Source organism: Schistocerca americana, chromosome 1, assembly GCF_021461395.2.
Source record: "Schistocerca americana isolate TAMUIC-IGC-003095 chromosome 1, iqSchAmer2.1, whole genome shotgun sequence".
NCBI lineage: Eukaryota > Metazoa > Arthropoda > Insecta > Orthoptera > Acrididae > Schistocerca > Schistocerca americana.
Genome location: NC_060119.1, coordinates 770,989,301 through 771,007,037, shown reverse-complemented (window position 1 = coordinate 771,007,037; position 17,737 = coordinate 770,989,301). Strand labels below are relative to the sequence as shown.

Below are 17,737 nucleotides of genomic sequence, written 5' to 3'. Positions count from 1 at the left end.
ACGCCGGGTTTTGTATGCAGATGGCTGGACTTGGGTTTATGACTGACCACGGTAAGGACATAACAGTCAAGGAGGCGCCGAGGGAGTTTGTGTATACAGTGTTTTATTGTATCATAGGATTCGACCTCCTACCTTCCCACATAAATTGGTTGATTAGTTGCAGTTAAAGGCTGCATAGAGGCCTTGTTGATCTATTGATGCAGTATGTTTGCGGCGAACGAAGATCTATCCATGCAGGATACAGTACCTGCCGATATGTCAGCGAATGCGCAAATCAGGAGCATTTAGGAGACTCTCAAATAATAATTGCCATCATTCACTCGATATGAATCCAATCGACAATTAGTTGCGTCTGGGGTCCCCCACCTATAAACAGAAACGAGCATACGCGGGCACTGGTTGAAATTGTAGATTTGAATCTCGCAACGGCTCTTGCCCACTTGTTGAGTCGATACCACATGAGTTGCTAAATTTTGTCTAATTAAAGTCGACCTGTTACGTAATATGAAGTACCTGTCCCATCACTTTCCTCTTGTCCCTCTGTTGCTGGGGAACGGGTCTTTTAAATTAACAGATGTACATGTAAAAAAATGAATTAATTGCAAAATAAGGTGTTTCACAACTGACGGTAGTGACGAAGGCGCTGGGATAATGACACCTCTCGTACATTATCACTGTAAATACGTTCAGGCATTAAGTTCCCAACTCATAGACTTGAACCTATATTAAAAGGTACCAAGGGCTCCAGGAGCAATTTTCTTGAAGACCGAATAGGCGCGTAAAGAATGTGAGCCTCAGGAAACACACGAATGATTACAATAAGGTAATTTATCAGAACAGGTATATGACCAGTGCAAGAAAGAAATGAAAGATAAAATATTTTCGCCGGCCGAAGTGGCGGTGCGGTTCTAGACGCTGCAGTCTGGAACCGCGAGACCGCTTCGGTTGCAGGTTCGAATCCTGCCTCGGGCATGAATGTGTGTGGTGTCCTTAGGTTAGTTAGGTTTAACTAGTTCTAAGTTCTAGGGGACTAATGACCTCAGATGTTGAGTCCCATAGTGCTCAGAGCCATTTGAACCATAAAATATTTTCGGTCATCTTGCTTAAATGTTACAAGACAAGTAGAGTGAGATTATTTTATTCATGGATTTCGGCGCAAGAAACTTCATTCCCAGAAAAAGCTACTTCACAACACGCATATATCACAACTGATAGTTTTGCCCGATGTCATCGCATATCGGATAAATTTAAGGATATAATGTTTCTTCCAAGCGTCAAGTGTCTTATCTTCATCATTTGGTTGTCTGCTTTGCGGCAGATTTAGACCTCATAGACCTCCATGCTTCTCGGTCTTCTGCTTTCCTCTTCATTCTTTGGTACCCTCCTTGTGATCTACTGACGTCATCGAGAAACTGGTTTCTTCTTCTGCCCTTTCCCGTCTTCCTCAATTAAATCTTCAATTTCCTCTACTACAAGACGATCTCGTTTCAAATTATGCCCTATCCAGTGTAGCCCACTGTAGCTTTCTAATCTTTTCTGTCAGAAACATCCTCCGCTCTTCTGCAATTCTTCTCAGTACTTGTTTCGAGGAAAATACACTATCAGGATACAAGAATCTTCACTTTATGGCTCGTCACTGTTTTCAAAACAAATGTCATAAACAACGTTTCAAGACTCCCTGTGTTAGCAGGATTCGGAAAAACAGTAGATTTTGCTTTTTGTGTTTGACATTTCGGATCCAACACATTGTTCCGAACAACATTAGAAATGATGCTGTAGTAAATGGTTTTACACCATTGGGACGATGATGGTACCATTTTCAAAATAATGAAAGCATTATAGGGGAAATATCTGCCACGAGAACTCTGCACCTATTAGTGTATAAACTTTGTGAAGGCGGACAGGTAGATGCCAAGTCACTGTAGTATGTAAGGCGACGGCGACAAATATTGTTACAAAATGAGGTCTTTCGCAAAATACTAAATGTAGATATCAAGCATCAGCGATGTTGACGTACTTCTGCGCGTGGGCGAGTTAGTCTTTGACTCCCAGAGCACTCGTCAACTTTCGGTCTTTATATGCTTTGTAGTTACGGAATCAAAAAATGCATAAGCCATGAAATAGATAAGTAACGGCGGAGTAGAACAAGTAACGTAACTGAGGGGTGAGCGGAGTTGGCAGTACCCGTCAGCAGCGTTGGAGGGAACCAGAGTGGCCCTTAGTGCTGGTCCGCCCGTGGAGAAAGTCGTGTCCAGAGTGGCACGAAGCACGGAGGGCGCGTGGCTTCGAGAGGAGACGCACCGGGCTCCGACGACCGCGTGCTGCACGCTATATTTAGAGCGGTAATGAGCGCCGGTTTTTCTTTTCCCTCGCGGTGCCGACGCGGCCTGGAGGGGAGCGAGCGTGGCGTAATGCGTCAATCCCAAGGCCAGCGCAACTTTCACACGGCGCAGCGGCAGCGCTCGGGGCAGTCGGCGTGGCGGCGGCGGCGGCGGAGCTGGCCCGCAGCGCGTATCGCCGCGTCCCTGCCGTCCGCCAGCAGTCGCAGCTCCATTCAGCCAGGGACTCGATGTCACGCCTGAGCAACAGGCGGAAGTATCCTCCTGTTCTAAGCATCTGCATACACGCTGTGCAAACCACTGGACAGAACTTCTTACCATCATTGGCTATGCTGTGTTCTGTTCCATTCATGTATCGAGCGAGGAAATATGACTATCATATTTTCTTATAATCCTTTCTGAATTCTAATAGCTGCCATTAGTTGTTTCTGTAGTCGTCAAGTCCGGATGTCTCATCTAAGCGTGACAGTTATCACAGGATTCAAGATTCAACTGTAAGACCTGTTCCGCCTTCTTGTCGCCCCCCCCCCCCCCTCCCCCACACACACACACACACAACACACATACACTGGTCAAAGACCAGTTGAATTTTGGCTGCTCTACTGCTTAGTGAGCTCACCGGACACAAAATTCGTTACCCCTAATACCGTGTGACCTCTCCCGGATTCGGTTAGGAAGTGAGTCCACAAGGTTGTGCAGGTACGTCGCATGCAGTTTAAACCACTCGCTGAGGATTTGATCGCGCAATTCCACCAAATCGCGGGGATGCTGATGTAGGCGTCTTACTCAGTGTTCCTACATGTCTCACAGATTTTTCGTGAGGTACATGTCAGTCGAGATGTAATACGTTGTAGGAGTGTTCAGAGGACCAGTCACATATTCTTCCAGCCCGATGAACTTCGCCGTTGTCGTTATTATGCACCTGTATGAGCAATGGCATCTTGTCAGGTGACCGATTCCAAATGTTCATTGTATGCAGTTCCAATCGCAATGTTCTCTCGCCAACAGGTTGGGGTGGACCTCCATTCTCTGCCTGCAGCAATGTCGGCTTGGAAGCGATTTTGATCCGCGAGTCGTGAAACGCGTCTCTGGTCCCTCTTAGGACCTTTTTCCATCAGCAGTTCTGACGCCGTGTTTAAAGGTCACGTGTTTTACACCACTGGTAGTAGACACGTTAAACAGTCCGTCACGAAACACCAATAAATCCAGCAACTTCACACACCATATGGTCATGTGCACGACCAAACCGATTGCCTCTTTTTGCCACTGTGCCACGTCGTTACGTTTACCCATGTTCACCTACAACGTCTGCCTGAAACATAACTGTCTCACTGTTAGTTGCTACATTATGTCTATGTAGAGGCAGTGCGTCCACTGTTGATCACGTAACTTGATCGGTGGAAAGACTTAACGATTCATCTGTGCATGCGCACTTGGGTGACTATCTTGTTGGCCGGTGAGCTTATTAACATGTTGTTTTGACCATCCTCGATTTAGGGATGGTGAGCAAACGCGATAGGTAATTATTTCCGTTTTCCGTTATCGCGATTCACTTTTCTATATACAGCTACACAGTATTTCTCATGTCATCGTGTGCTGTACTTTTTCAGTATCTTTGCCGCTCCTAATCTTTCCTATGTGGGGATGAGAAAGAAAGACTATCGGCTTGGCCACACAGTACTGAGAGGAAGCGATATTTTCCTTCAATCTTTATGACCAATTAAAAGTAGTTGTCGTCGTATAACACTAATGGCTCGGAAACCCTAAGTGGTGGGTTCAGCCGCCCAGACCCACGTCGGCCCGTCTGCTTGCGGATGTGTGATAGTTATATCGAACGTGTATTTGTAGAGTGTAGGTGAGTGTAATGGATGTTTGTATAGTGTAGTGTTGTGTATGTTCTGTATGGTGATGAGAGAAGGGAGGCGGCAAAACCCGGTGCCGGGGCACATAGCGTACTCCTCTCGAATAGCACAGACGAGGCCGCCGAACTTAACATCCGACGGACGGATCACCATCAACCGTGTCGCGTGCCCTCACTTCATGAGACACTGCGGAGAGGTTTGGAACCTAGTCTAGGACATTGGCGCAAAGACTGTTGATCAGGGACCTTACGCCACCGCCTCGCCTCTCCTTGCCGGCTAAGTACGCTCAGCGAAAATTTCATCCACCACCAGGACCCGAACCGGCTTACCTCCGAGTAGAGCGCCTCCGCCCATGCCACAATTAAAAGGAATACTCTCCGTGGTTGACAACGTCAGCCTAGTAGCGACCCTCACTGTAATGTGTTGAAAGTTTCTCTGACGTTCTCGTGCTCATTCAGAATGCCGAATCAGGCAGCTCTTTCCTGAAACCTCTCTCACTTCTCCATTGCTTCAGCTAGGTAAGCTACACAGCGTTGTTCGGCACTTATCAAATGATTCGACGAGATGCTCGTAAGCGGTTTCCTTCGTGGTTTATTTCAAATGGCACGGAGTCTGACATCGGCCTTTCGCACAACGAGATTTGATTTCGTCGTTCCATGATGAATCGCTGCGCGTGTAGTAAACTTTTTTACTGGCAAACGTCGTCTCCCTGTTCCATCAGCAAAAGCGTAATGAAGCAATACTGAAATATAGGCGCACATGAAATATCTCATAAGTTTCTTGTAACATTTTGTTCAATCTCTTTCATGTTGTTTCGTTGCTATGATCTGTTCACCGACTATATTTCATCAATATGGATACTGGACGTTTAGAATAATATGAAGATGTTTTTTTTTGACATTTTTTCTCGTTTATTGTTTTTTGCTCTATGTAATTGGAACTAAAAAAATACTGTTTCTTCATACGTTAGAGAACAGAATGCTCTGTACAGTAGTAATTAGAAAAGGTTGCGAAATCAACTGTATAAAAGTTGTGTGACTTATTGGGTGGTGGTTTCAACTAATAGATCACTTACCCTACAAATGTCGAGTTTAAGTCACGTATGCTTGGTCCTCCGCAGTTTGTAAGTACTTGTTAAAGGGCATTTTGATGTACACCGTGAGCTGCAGTAAAAATATTTAACTGCTAGACCAGTATTCGGGCATATAGCAAATCCTGTGACGGTAGTGTCCAAGACGACCAAGAAGTGTGAACGTTTATTGTCTGTCAGCTGTAAGATGTACACACGACAACCGCCGTACCACAGAAATCCACATCAGCTTTAGCGTCATGAAGATTTCGTTCTTGATACACAGGATATTCGAATGTTTTTATGTGCAGCTGTTGTCTCTTAACGAACTAAACTGAGTACGCATTTGATAATGGCGCTATTTTTTTTTCACCGTAATAAACAGATGGGATGCTAGGCACCTCTTTAGCAACTGTTGCTGTTCCGCGCTGCTGCACCAAGTTCCATCTGCAGGTAGCTCCTTTGAATCCTGAAGGTGGCACAAATTTTCTTCGTCTCTGTTTGATAGGACAGGTGAGTAAACTGTACTGCACGCTGATGTCATGAATTATACACCAGACTTCTTTGCATTGTCTCATGAAGTAAGGTCGTGTGTCACCGTTGGAGATCAGACCATCGGCTGGAGCCTTGATGGTTAGCGACAAACTTACTGCTATCCGAGAGAAGTTCGCTTGCACCAACATTTAGTCCGTCGCTTCCATTCATATCCATAATGATCCGTAATAAAACAAGAGGAAGACAACTTAGCGTAATACTAGATTTCACAAGCGCTCATCACTGCTATCTCACTCTCCAAGATGCACGCTGCACTGCGAAAGCACTGTGAGACTAAGTTACATATGTACTGCTCCACAAGCTCTCGTGAATAGAGTTTAAACGTTCAGCTTTGAACTGATGAAGGTACTACATAAGTAGAGGGTAATAGCGTTAATTGACGTATGTGTTTCCTGGAGGTCCTCTCTTTTTTTTTTTTACTAAAGCAACGAATGTAGTAGATGTAGCCGCAGTAAAGGGTTTGCAATGCAAACTGTCCGATCCAAGAACCGTGTTTCCTCAAGTATCTTATATCTGGTGTAATATAGTTCGCATTTATATTTTACGCACAAGTCGTCTACGTTTAGTATTATGAGTGTATTATGCCTAGAGCAAGCCATAAATTTGCTCCTGCACGATTTAGAACGGTTAACGTTGCCTAGAGTATTTTCCTCCAGTGCCCGGTAGTTGAGGATTGCGGTGTAGCCACGGTCGAATTTGTGGAAGCCTCTTCTTGCGAGGAAGCGCGCGCTACAGGTGTCGTGGGTCAGCTGCGTACACATGGAGCGTCGTTCGGTGCGCTCTGCGCAAGCGCCGGGCCGCTGTGTGCACCTCTATTTGTTACGTAACGTTTAACTGCCTTATTTTCCACTGTCTAGCGGCGCCCCCTTTCACGGTCGTATCGTCGTTACATTTCCGCCACCTCTACAATCCCTAGCCGACTGTCCATTTTCATGCTGTTCTCTACACCGAATGTTACTGTTTGCGGATTCATTTGGCTCCGTTTATCCCACATATTGTCGAGCTTGCAGTACACGTTAAAGTAGCTCCCGCTAGCTAAGTTATGCAGGAATTGAAGAAGTAAGGTAATAGGTTTTGTTTGTTCGACGATGCCACCCGTTTTGTCACAAATATTTATTCCTCAGTTGCAGCTCTGGCGTAAAAGATCTTGGGTGAAAAGGACGATCGTTGTCTATAGAGCGTAATATTTCGGAAATACGCTGTTGCCAGTTTCATTCGTTGTAGTAGGTGTCATCTCGCTCTGTTGCTCAAATGTTGTTCTCATTAGACACGATAGCCTGGTCGTTCACTCCAGAGTTCTCGAATGGGAAGGAGTAGGAACGATACCCAATAACTTAAAAGTTATCATGTAATGCGGCAAGTTACGTTATATACTGTCAAAGCGAGAAATTAAGATCATAATTAAAAATAATTTAAATCTAAGTTTAAAGGAGAAACGAAAGTTGAAGATGGAAGGTGTTATTAACTGAAGTTTCTTATTTTATTTATTCGACGGTATTAATTAGAAAAAAGACTGCTTATAAGTCTTCCACAATCAGTTCATTTCGGCCTTTATGTCTATTTTCAGCCAGAAGTAACAATGTGCATCTCTAATAAGGAGAATAGATAAAATATCAACGGGTGGAGGCGGTAGTAGCGATAACGAATAAAATGAGAAGCTGTTGCTTGTAAGATTAGTCCGTATGTACACTGAAGAGGTAAGGCTGTGGACGTTTCATAAATTACGAAAAACAGATATCGTTGTCATTTCTGTTATAATATAACAGCCGATTTTATAGAGCAGTAACAGAATTGGACTGTGTGGAGCTCACTCAGGTACTTTCGATCTGGAGTCGGAGGATCCAGGAGTAGCCCACAGAAATTACACTACCTTTTCTGTACCGCTAACAGTGAGGGCGGAGAACACTCTCTGTCAGCTGTGCCCTGCATCTTGCACAGATCGGTTTGCAATTCTGAGAGCAATTGATGTTGCAAACATTTGCAGCAACAGTGGTTTAACTTAATAATTCTTTCTCTCCTTTGTTTTTAATGGTAATTACGATGAGTTGAATTTGCTCGAATAAATAATATAGACTTACTGAGGCTGGATTAGGCTCTTCCTCAGATGATACTGCAGGCGACAAAAACAGCCGCTCCGTCGTTACTTTGTGGAAAGGGAAGAGACTGAACAGCCTAAATTAAAAGCAGCTTAAAAATTACCCCCTGGACGCCAAGTAACTATAAATATTTGAGAATTCATTTGGCCACTTATAAATTCCTGTTCAACCATCAAGGCTAGGTGAAGGAGTTCACTGTTGTATCTGGATGCCTTGCACCAAAAGGAGAACATACAAATTGAAGCTGATTACTGGGCATGCCATGAGCTCATTATTATTATTATTATTATTATTATTATTACTATTATTATTATTATTATTATTGTCGTTGTTGTAGGTGGATGACCAGATGAAGCTGCTGCAGCACAGCTGGTCAGACATGCTGGTGCTGGACCACATGCATCAACGCATGCACAATAACCTGCCGGACGAGACGACGCTGCCCAACGGGCAGAAGTTCGACCTACTCTGCCTCGGCCTGCTGGGTGTGCCTACTCTAGCCGATCACTTCAATGACCTCACTGCCAAGCTGCAGGACCTCAAATTTGACCTCAGCGATTACATTTGTGTCAAGTTCCTGCTGCTCCTTAATCCTGGTAAACAACTTCCTGTTTTTACATTGCTCTTTTCTCTCGATGAATACCTATCATTTACTTTACTATTTGTCAAAAGCATAACATTAATGGAATTTACTTTAAATCACCATGATGAGACATGCTTTCAGTTGTCCCAGAATATTGTATGAGTGAAGAGCCTCACTCCTCCTCGCCCATTAAAAAATTGTCTTTGATACACTGCAGAATGTGAGAAAATATTATTACATCTGTAAAAGCCAAGTTTCCCTTTTTCTGTAAAGTAACTTTGTAGTGCCTTGCCTTTGTTACAACATTCATAATGAACTGGAGAAGATTAAGTGAAGCTGCCAGAGAATAAAAGTGAGTTGCCAGAGAACGGCTGCGGAATTCAGGAGATCCAACTGGACGACTGATTTCTATTGTGATGACTTCCATCAACTGTTTATTAAGACAGTATGAACATACTTTTTGTGTAAATAATTTTGTTGGACTTCTACCTTTACCATGTTGCTCCAGAATTAACGGTGCAATCAACCATTAAAATTTTTTGTTAACTTTACTCCTAAAATGATTCAAAATTCCTTTCAAATGAAATTTTATGGGCAGTTAGAATTAATTCTATCATTGTCAGCGTGTTTTGTGTGTCAAAGACTCAAACTTAATGCAATTCAGATTCTTTGTTAAATAATGGATCCCACTATAACTGACTGGATAGGTCAGAGGAAGACAGTGCCTACTAAAGCACTGTGGTGTTCAAACTGACCTATGGCTGAACATAGCTTCAATTTTAAAAAGATTTGTGAAGATTAAAGATAAACAATAATTATGATTCATTTCATAACACCAGTTCTTGCAGCCAGATAAGGATAGAGTGCTATGTAAAAAATAGTTCAAGTTTCACTTTTTATAGTTTCAATTGTTCTGAATGTAAGGCATATTTTGGTCGTTGCATTTATAAAAAGATTCAGTAATTGCTCAGAGCAACTGCTTTTATTTCGTTCATGTAGACATTTCAGTATTAATTGTGTGCTATAAGGCGGTATAGAATATACTTATTTTCTTAGGTGCTGTGCAACATAATTCTGTCCCACATAACATTTCTTTGCATGGAAAATGGATTTTTCAAAAATCTGTTTCTAAAATACATTGTTACTAATTTTGTAAGTTACTCTATGGCAAGTGTAGGGAAACAGAAATAAATTTTAAGTTTTTTAATCGGTCAGGTTAAATTATCTCAGGTAACAAGATGTAGAGTTAATTGAAACATCAGTTAAAATGTACAACATTGTACTGAATTGCTAAAAAATCTTGTTTTGCCATGAATATACATAAATATCTAAATGGATAAATGAAATTATTGTGCTTTCCTGAAAAATATTCAAGAGAATGATGCAAAAGCTGAAACTAGTGACATGCAAACTTGCTGTAAATTTAAATGGCTTCTTCATGATTCCGTGGTGGTTATAATTTCTGAACTTAGGCAAAACAAAATCTTTTTCATTACAATCAAAAATACAATACCAATCAATTTATATTGATGTGTTTCAGAGGTACTTTTACAAATTTTGGAGACAGGTTCCTTATTTCAAAACAAGAAGAAAGTGTGTGTAAACATATGTCCAAAAATGGTTCATTTGATAGTTATTAATGAAAGGTTACACTTTACGTGATTGGAGCTCAATGTCCCCCCTCCCGCCCTTCCCTGGTAGCTGAATGGTCTGTGTAATGGATTGTCAATCCTCTGGGCTTGGGTTTGATTCCCGGCTGGGTAAGGGAATTTTCTCCGCCCAGGGACTGTGTGTTGTGCTGTCATCATCATCATCATCATCATCATCATCATCCTTTCATCCTCATTGACTGCAGGTCACCCAAGTTGCATCAAATTGAAAGACTGGCACCCGGCGAACAGTCTGCCCAACAGGGCCCTAGCCATACGATTAAATAAAATTGGAGCTCATCAACAAATAAACGCGTAATAAATATTCGAAATCTCCTCCTCCTGCTTCTAAGCATGCATGCACTCATCGAATCATAGACTGTCACACCCTTTCAAATAATCCCGACAGTTTCATATGTTTCCACCGCCCTCCAAGACATGCTGATGAAGAGTTTCTGCATCTGGGTGGTCTGCTGGACAGAGAAATTGCTTAAGATGCCTTCGGAGATAATAATCCAAAGGGTTGAGGTCAGGGAAACATGAAGAGCATGGAAAGCATGGAACTGTTCCTTCTCTACCTATTCATCTATCATGGAAGATACTAGCCAGTGCATCTTGAACACAGAGAATGAAATGTGCTGAAGGTCCTTCATACGTAAACCATGTTTTTCTTCGTATTTGCAGGGGCACATCTTCTAGTAGACCTTGGAGAGTGTTCTGAATAAAGTCTCTGTAGACAGCAACTGTAATACATGCTGGAATAATGTGTGGTCGTGCTGGACAATCACCTACAGTTCCAACCCTCACATTAATCTTAAACAGACACTGAAATCTAGCCTGTACTGTAACACAAGGATTGCAATTTGCCCTTATGAGCTGGTGGTAGAAATTTTTTGTTCCATCGCTTCCATACATTGCCTCATCTGTAAACAAAACTGAAGAAGTAAACAACGTATTTGCAGTTTGTGCAACAAATCTTTTTCAGAAGTTCTCCCCTGCTGGGTGACAAGCAGGCATAAGGCCCTGCACACATTGAAGATGATACAGATATACGAACTGTTCATGAATTGTTATTTATGTTGAACTTGGAGATACACCACGTGACAGGGCCACTTGTCGTGCACTGATACTTGGCTCTTCTGTGCCCACTTTTAGAATGTGCTGTTTTTGATTGGGTATAAAAGCAGTGTGTGGTCTTCCTCAGTCAACAGTCTGTGGTGCTACAGATCCTGTTTCGGCAATATGACAATACACACCACAGTCATCAAAGGTTGGATGACTCAGCTGTCTTCAGTCTGGAAATCCCATCTGATACAGCTCTACAGCCTCGAAGCACTTTCAGTTAACCAACTACCTGTAGTACATGAACACAACGGACACAGTAAAGGCTGATGAATGTAAAGAAGTCTCAGTGGCAGAACAACACCATGTAGGATACAATGAGTCAAATGGGCACATAAATAAGTGAAGTTGTTGGGTTATACTTGGAAAGCTGTACAACATAAACTTTTATTGATAGTTTGGAAACAGAGGGTTTTTAGATAAATGTTTATGTGAACTTTTTTACTTGCTTTGGTTAAGGAACCTGTCTTTGAAGTATTGTGGAAACACCTCATACATGCTAAGAAGTATTTTGGGTTTTCTGTCATGTTCAGTTTATGTAATGTATTTATATCTTCATCAGCACCGTATTCTTCCTGACTGCAGTTTAAATGTCACTGCCACCTTTTACTGTGTAACTTGTAGCTCCTTTTTCACATTTATATGTATAGCACACATGTAAGTTTCACTAGTGCAACACAGTATCTGCCATAAGGCCTCCTTGTGATTTGTTTTCACAAAGGGGCAAATATTAATTATTAGCTGTGAGATTCTACAGCAACTGTGTATACAGCCATTTCACTATTTGGTGATACTGGAGCAATGTTGGACAATTGAGTATGATTGGTGAAGTTTATGGAATAAAGTTTATGGAAAATCTTTAGCAACACCAGTGATTTTCATACTCTAGGTAGTACTTTACATTAAAAAATGCAAAATAGCCACAGATTTTTATGCATTATTGAATATTTAGGGGCACTATTGCACTAACTGACATGAAAGCCTTCATTCTCGGTATTAGAGACCTTATCATATTGTTTTACTGAATGAAACCTCAGATAGGAAGTTAAGTGTAATGAGATGTTCTTCTTACTGTATGTGTTGTCTAATATCATGTAAGAAAATGATACTAGCTTCATTGTTGACAAATACAGTGCACTGTCTCTGTTAGGAACAAGTTTAGAAAAAATAATTATTATCTTGGACTGTGAGTGGTCGTATGTAATAATGTACTTAAAAAAAAAATAAATTATGAAATTTCTTTGGCACTGCATAAAAAAAGTTTGTGGCAATTTCTTACATATTCTGTGCTTTGTGCACCTTAGATTCTAAATGCAAACATAGTTCTGGCATTTCTAACTTGTTTGTAATATTTGTGCTATTTCTATTCAGATGTACGAGGATTGGCTAACAGGAAACACGTCCAAGAAGGCCACGATCAGGTTCAGCAGGCACTACTGGACTACACGCTCACGTGCTACCCTCAGATACAGGTGAGGATAAAGCAATGCACAATCTCTAAGCAAGCAACAATATTCACAAAAATGTAGCAAGTATTCTCTCAGATTGGAAATGATGGATTTTTTTGTTACGTTACTGCAGCTGCTATTATGGTGTGGATGAAGAAAACTCTGATTATCACTTTGTAACACTCACAAAGATCATTCCTAAAGTTGGACAGGAAGCCATAAAAAATGCAACAGGATTATTTTATTAAAAGGAACATTTCACTGTGAAGCATATTAAATTAAATAATGGGGTTATTTGAAGCAGAACCTTTAAGAAGGAATTTGAGGCACAAGATGGAGATAAACAATACAGTCAATAATAGGACTAGTATGCTCTGTTTTAAAAGGCAAGAGCTTTGGCTTTAAGCACAAACCAATAAGATGCTTAAGTGTAACATCTAACATTAAATATCTCCACATCAAATTACATCCATAGAACATTGACCGTTTACACACTTAAGAAGATGTTACTGTCTGTGTAGTTATTTCCATTGCAGATTTCAAATTTAAATCTTTGAAGAGTTGCATTATTCAATGTCAGTGTGGAGTACAGTGTGGAGCTACAGACTGGCTGACATATTGTGCTGAGCTTAGCAGGATGCAGCTGGAGAGCCATCTAGCTTGTTTGCACTCCTTCAGCATAAGGGCCATTCTCATTTATTCCCTCATGGACCGGCTTGTATAGCAGTCTGCTTAGCTGCAAGCTCATACCTGTCAAATATTGGAAACCTTCTCTTCAGTACAAATTGATTTATGACAACTTAAACAGTGTTAATACTACATTTCAGCGAAATGAAGAGTGAAACTTTCAGGGTGTATATATTATTAATAGCTAAATTACTAATTTTTTTCTCAGAAGGCATTACTCAGTGCTGTATTATTGTCAGACTGAAACAGAAATGATATTTTAAAAACATAATTAAAAAAAAAAAAGCTTGAATACTCCTAGCTAATATCAAAATCATTCATTAGAATGTAAATGCACATGTCAGCAAACAGCAATATGTGCAGTCAGATGTTTCCATATGATAATAGAAACTTAAAATTCATTCTCGAATGTTTTGTTAGGATTCACATTTAAGGAAGACAGTTCGATTTACAAGTGAAATGGTGAGTGTAGAAACAGTAGTTATGTTAACAAATTGAGATCTGTTTAAGAGTTTAGTGGTCATCAAGTAATAAATTTTTCATGAGGCAGCAATTCACTCAGAATACACATTTTTCCTACTATTTAAATTAAATGTGATGACCATCACTGTTGCCTGACAACAGACAATGTCTCATTGTAAACTGGAAACATATCCATTATTATAACCTTCTGGGACATATAATGTGAAATAGATGCAGAAATCAAGGCACCTGAAAACAAATTAATGAACTATAAACATTTATGAATAGCAAAAATGGAAATAGAAGAAGTACTTACCAGGCCCCAACAATTGTTACCTCCAGAACACAAGCCAGTAGAAACTTGATGTTCTCATATAATGATGCTAATGAAGGAGATGTACTGATGAGAAAGAAGAGAATATTCTGATGTATCACAGTGGGTTAGAATGTGAAGACAGGTCTTTTCATTTACTATGCCCTCCCACAATCTCATGTTTATTCTTTTCTGTACCCAGAAGAGAACCTATAATTATGTGAATGTGATATTTATATTAGTAGTTAATTCACATCTGAAATTGTTTTAACACTGGTTTTTGTAATAAGTTAGTAGGAGACATAAAAACTATAACACTTCTGAACAGTAGAACTGTTAACATATGCTGTATTTATAAGGAAAGTGTTTTTTATATATAATATAAAGTTGTGGTAATAAGTAATTTCACATGTGTCATGTTATTACAGGATAAGTTTTCCAAGCTATTGCTAGTGATGCCCGAGATCCATCAGATGGCAAGTCGTGGTGAAGATCACTTGTACCAAAAACACAGAAGTGGTGGTGCTCCAACGCAGACTCTGTTGATGGAAATGTTGCACGCCAAGCGTAAATAGCATCATCAGTCACCGCTTCAGCGGACAGCAGCTGTGCGACAAATGCCTCATGCTCTCCCAGTGAGTAAACAGCAAATGTACTGCTTTATGATGACAGTTTCACTGCCATCTTGTTTGTAGTAGTTTTGGAAAAATATTTATGAGTTTTGAGGGAGTGGTGATATAACTATCACTATGTTGCAAAAGAACAAATGTATGCAGTAGATCTGAATTCTTGACAACAGAGAGGAGAAAGGTATTCTTAGACATGAAAGTTTTGGTTCTCTTACCTGCATATACCTGTCAATTAGTGTAAATGATACCATAACTAATCAGTAAACATTTACTAATTTTAACCATGTATCTTGCACAGTGGTAGCATCATTAAAAATATTTATCATGTGTAAAATATTATGTTTTAAAAAAAATCATTTGTCTCCATGTACAACGATGTTTGAATAATTCACTAGATGTTGTCTGTATGTACCATTTTTTTATCCCAAAGTTGTTTCCATTAGTTAATCATGAACATTTTGCCACTGTGTTCTCTAAAGCATGTTTTTCATTGGCAAGATATTCATTTTGAGTTTTTTTATTCCTAAAAAAGCTTCTATTCATTACTGGGTCTTTTTCTCATCTATTCTGTGTCCTGTTGCAAGAGTTTTTATTGGCAGGTCAGACTTGTGCTATAGACAAGAAACTGAAATTTCTCGTTACATCAGACTGTTGCTGCTTTAAGGAAACATTTCTTTATTGCTAATTTACTTTGATAACTTCAATTTTTTTTCTCTGTTGTGTTTCATTTTACATTCAAACTGTTAGAATGTCAACTTATTCATATTTTTACATGATGATACACTTACTACTACTAATTTATATTCTTTGTTGTTTTTAATAATTTTTCTTTACACAAAATAGGCTTATTTTCTATCTGTTGATCATTGTTTTTATTTCAAAATTACCAGTTTTGGAAATGTTTCCCATCTTCAGACCTGTTAACAGATAAAAATGAATTACAGTTGGGTTCTAATACTGTGCTTTTGGGTTCTAATACTGTGCTTGCAATACAGTATTACTTACTTAATTACTCCTTGGCACTACAGCCCATGTACGGCCTTGGCCTCCTGGAAAATCTCCTCCCACTCTTCTCTGCTGGCTACCTTAGCTCTCCATCTTCTAACTTCCATTCTTCTCAAGTCCTCCTCCACATTGTCTAGCCATCTGGTCCTTGGTCTACTGCTTATTTGGCATCACCTGGTGTTCCTTTGAAACTTTCTTGACTGTGCTGCTCTCCACCATTCTTTCTACATGTCCCAACCAACGTAGTCTATTACTCTTTATTTCTGTCACAGTATCTCATTTGTCGTACAACTCTCTGATCTCCTTATTATTTCTGATTTGCCAAAACCCCCTGTCATTCACTGGCCTGAAGATTTTCCTAAGTATCTTCCTTTCCCATCTCTGCAACAACTCCTCATCGTTTTCCGTCATTGTCCAAGCCTCCGAACTGTACATCACCACAGGTCTCTCTACTGTATGATACACTGTCAGCTTGAGATTCCTACTAAGTCTTCTTGCTCTAAATACTTTAATCAGTGCGAAGTAGCTCCTGTTAACAGCTGTAATCCTTGCATGTTTTTCTCCTCTCATATCATTATTCTCAGTTACCAGTGACCCAAGATATTTAAAGCTCTCACAGCGTTCAAATTTTTTCCCCTTTCAAAGTGATGCTTCTTTCTCATTCACTATACTTTTTCCTAGATGTTGACATATACTTCTACTGATTGTCAGCCCCATCTCCATTCCATATCTATTTAATTTTTCAAGCTTTTCTTCAAAGTCCTGTTTCCTCCTGGATAACAAATCAATATCATCTGCATATGCAAGAGCTTGTGTCACTCTATTAAACAGTGTCCCGACAGAGTTGCCGCTTTGTGTCTTTTGCATTACCCTTTCCAAGGTGACATTAAGAAGACTAGTGGAGAACACATGACCCTGCTGCAAACCTTGGTTAACTTCAGATGCCTTTGATAAAGTGCCTCTCCCCGATGTTGTTCAATCTGTATATTGAGCAAGCAGTAAAGGAAACAAAAGAAAAATTCGGAGTAGGTATTAAAATTCATGGAGAAGAAATAAAAACTTTGAGGTTCGCCGATGACATTGTAATTCTGTCAGAGACAGCAAAGGACTTGGAAGAGCAGTTGAATGGAATGGACAGTGTCTTGAAAGGAGGATATAAGATGAACATCAACAAAATCAAAACAAGGATAATGGAATGTAGTCGAATTAAGTCGGGTGATGCTGAGGGAATTAGATTAGGAAATGAGATACTTAAAGTAGTAAAGGAGTTTTGATATTTGGGGAGCAAAATAACTGATGATAGTCGAAGTAGAGAGGATATAAAATGTAGACTGGCAATGGCAAGGAAAGCGTATCTGAAGAAGAGAAATTTGTTAACATCGAGTATAGATTTAAGTGTCAGGAAGTCATTTCTGAAAGTATTTGTATGGAGTGTAGCCATGTATGGAAGTGAAACATGGACGATAAATAGTTTGGACAAGAAGAGAATAGAAGCTTTCGAAATGTGGTGCTACAGAAGAATGCTGAAGATTAGATGGGTAGATCACATAACTAATGAGGAAGTATTGAATAGGATTGGGGAGAAGAGAAGTTTGTGGCACAACTTGACCAGAAGAAGGGATCGGTTGGTAGGACATGTTCTGAGGCATCAAGGGATCACCAATTTAGTATTGGAGGGCAGCGTGGAGGGTAAAAATCGTAGAGGGAGACCAAGAGATGAATACACTAAGCAGATTCAGAAGGATGTAGGTTGCAGTAGGTACTGGGAGATGAAGCAGCTTGCACAGGATAGAGTAGCATGGAGAGCTGCATCAAACCAGTCTCAGGACTGAAGACCACAACAACAACAACCTTAACTTTACGTAGTATTCTTCTCAGTCATTTGGACCAGCCTTATTAGTTTGTTGGGTGCTCCTAC

At 40.3% G+C, this 17,737-nt stretch overlaps 1 protein-coding gene across 1 annotated transcript in view; it reads left to right on the top strand.

The window, feature by feature from the left end:
• The window catches only part of LOC124612206 (nuclear hormone receptor FTZ-F1), a 220,263-nt gene that overhangs the window by 193,500 nt on the left and 9,026 nt on the right, over positions 1-17,737 (top strand). The window contains exons 5-7 of the mRNA XM_047140310.1: positions 8,259-8,517; positions 12,647-12,747; positions 14,614-14,820. Coding sequence (XP_046996266.1) covers positions 8,259-8,517; positions 12,647-12,747; positions 14,614-14,760 — 507 coding nt within the window. The 3' untranslated portion in view covers positions 14,761-14,820. The remainder of the gene's footprint in view (positions 1-8,258; positions 8,518-12,646; positions 12,748-14,613; positions 14,821-17,737) is intronic.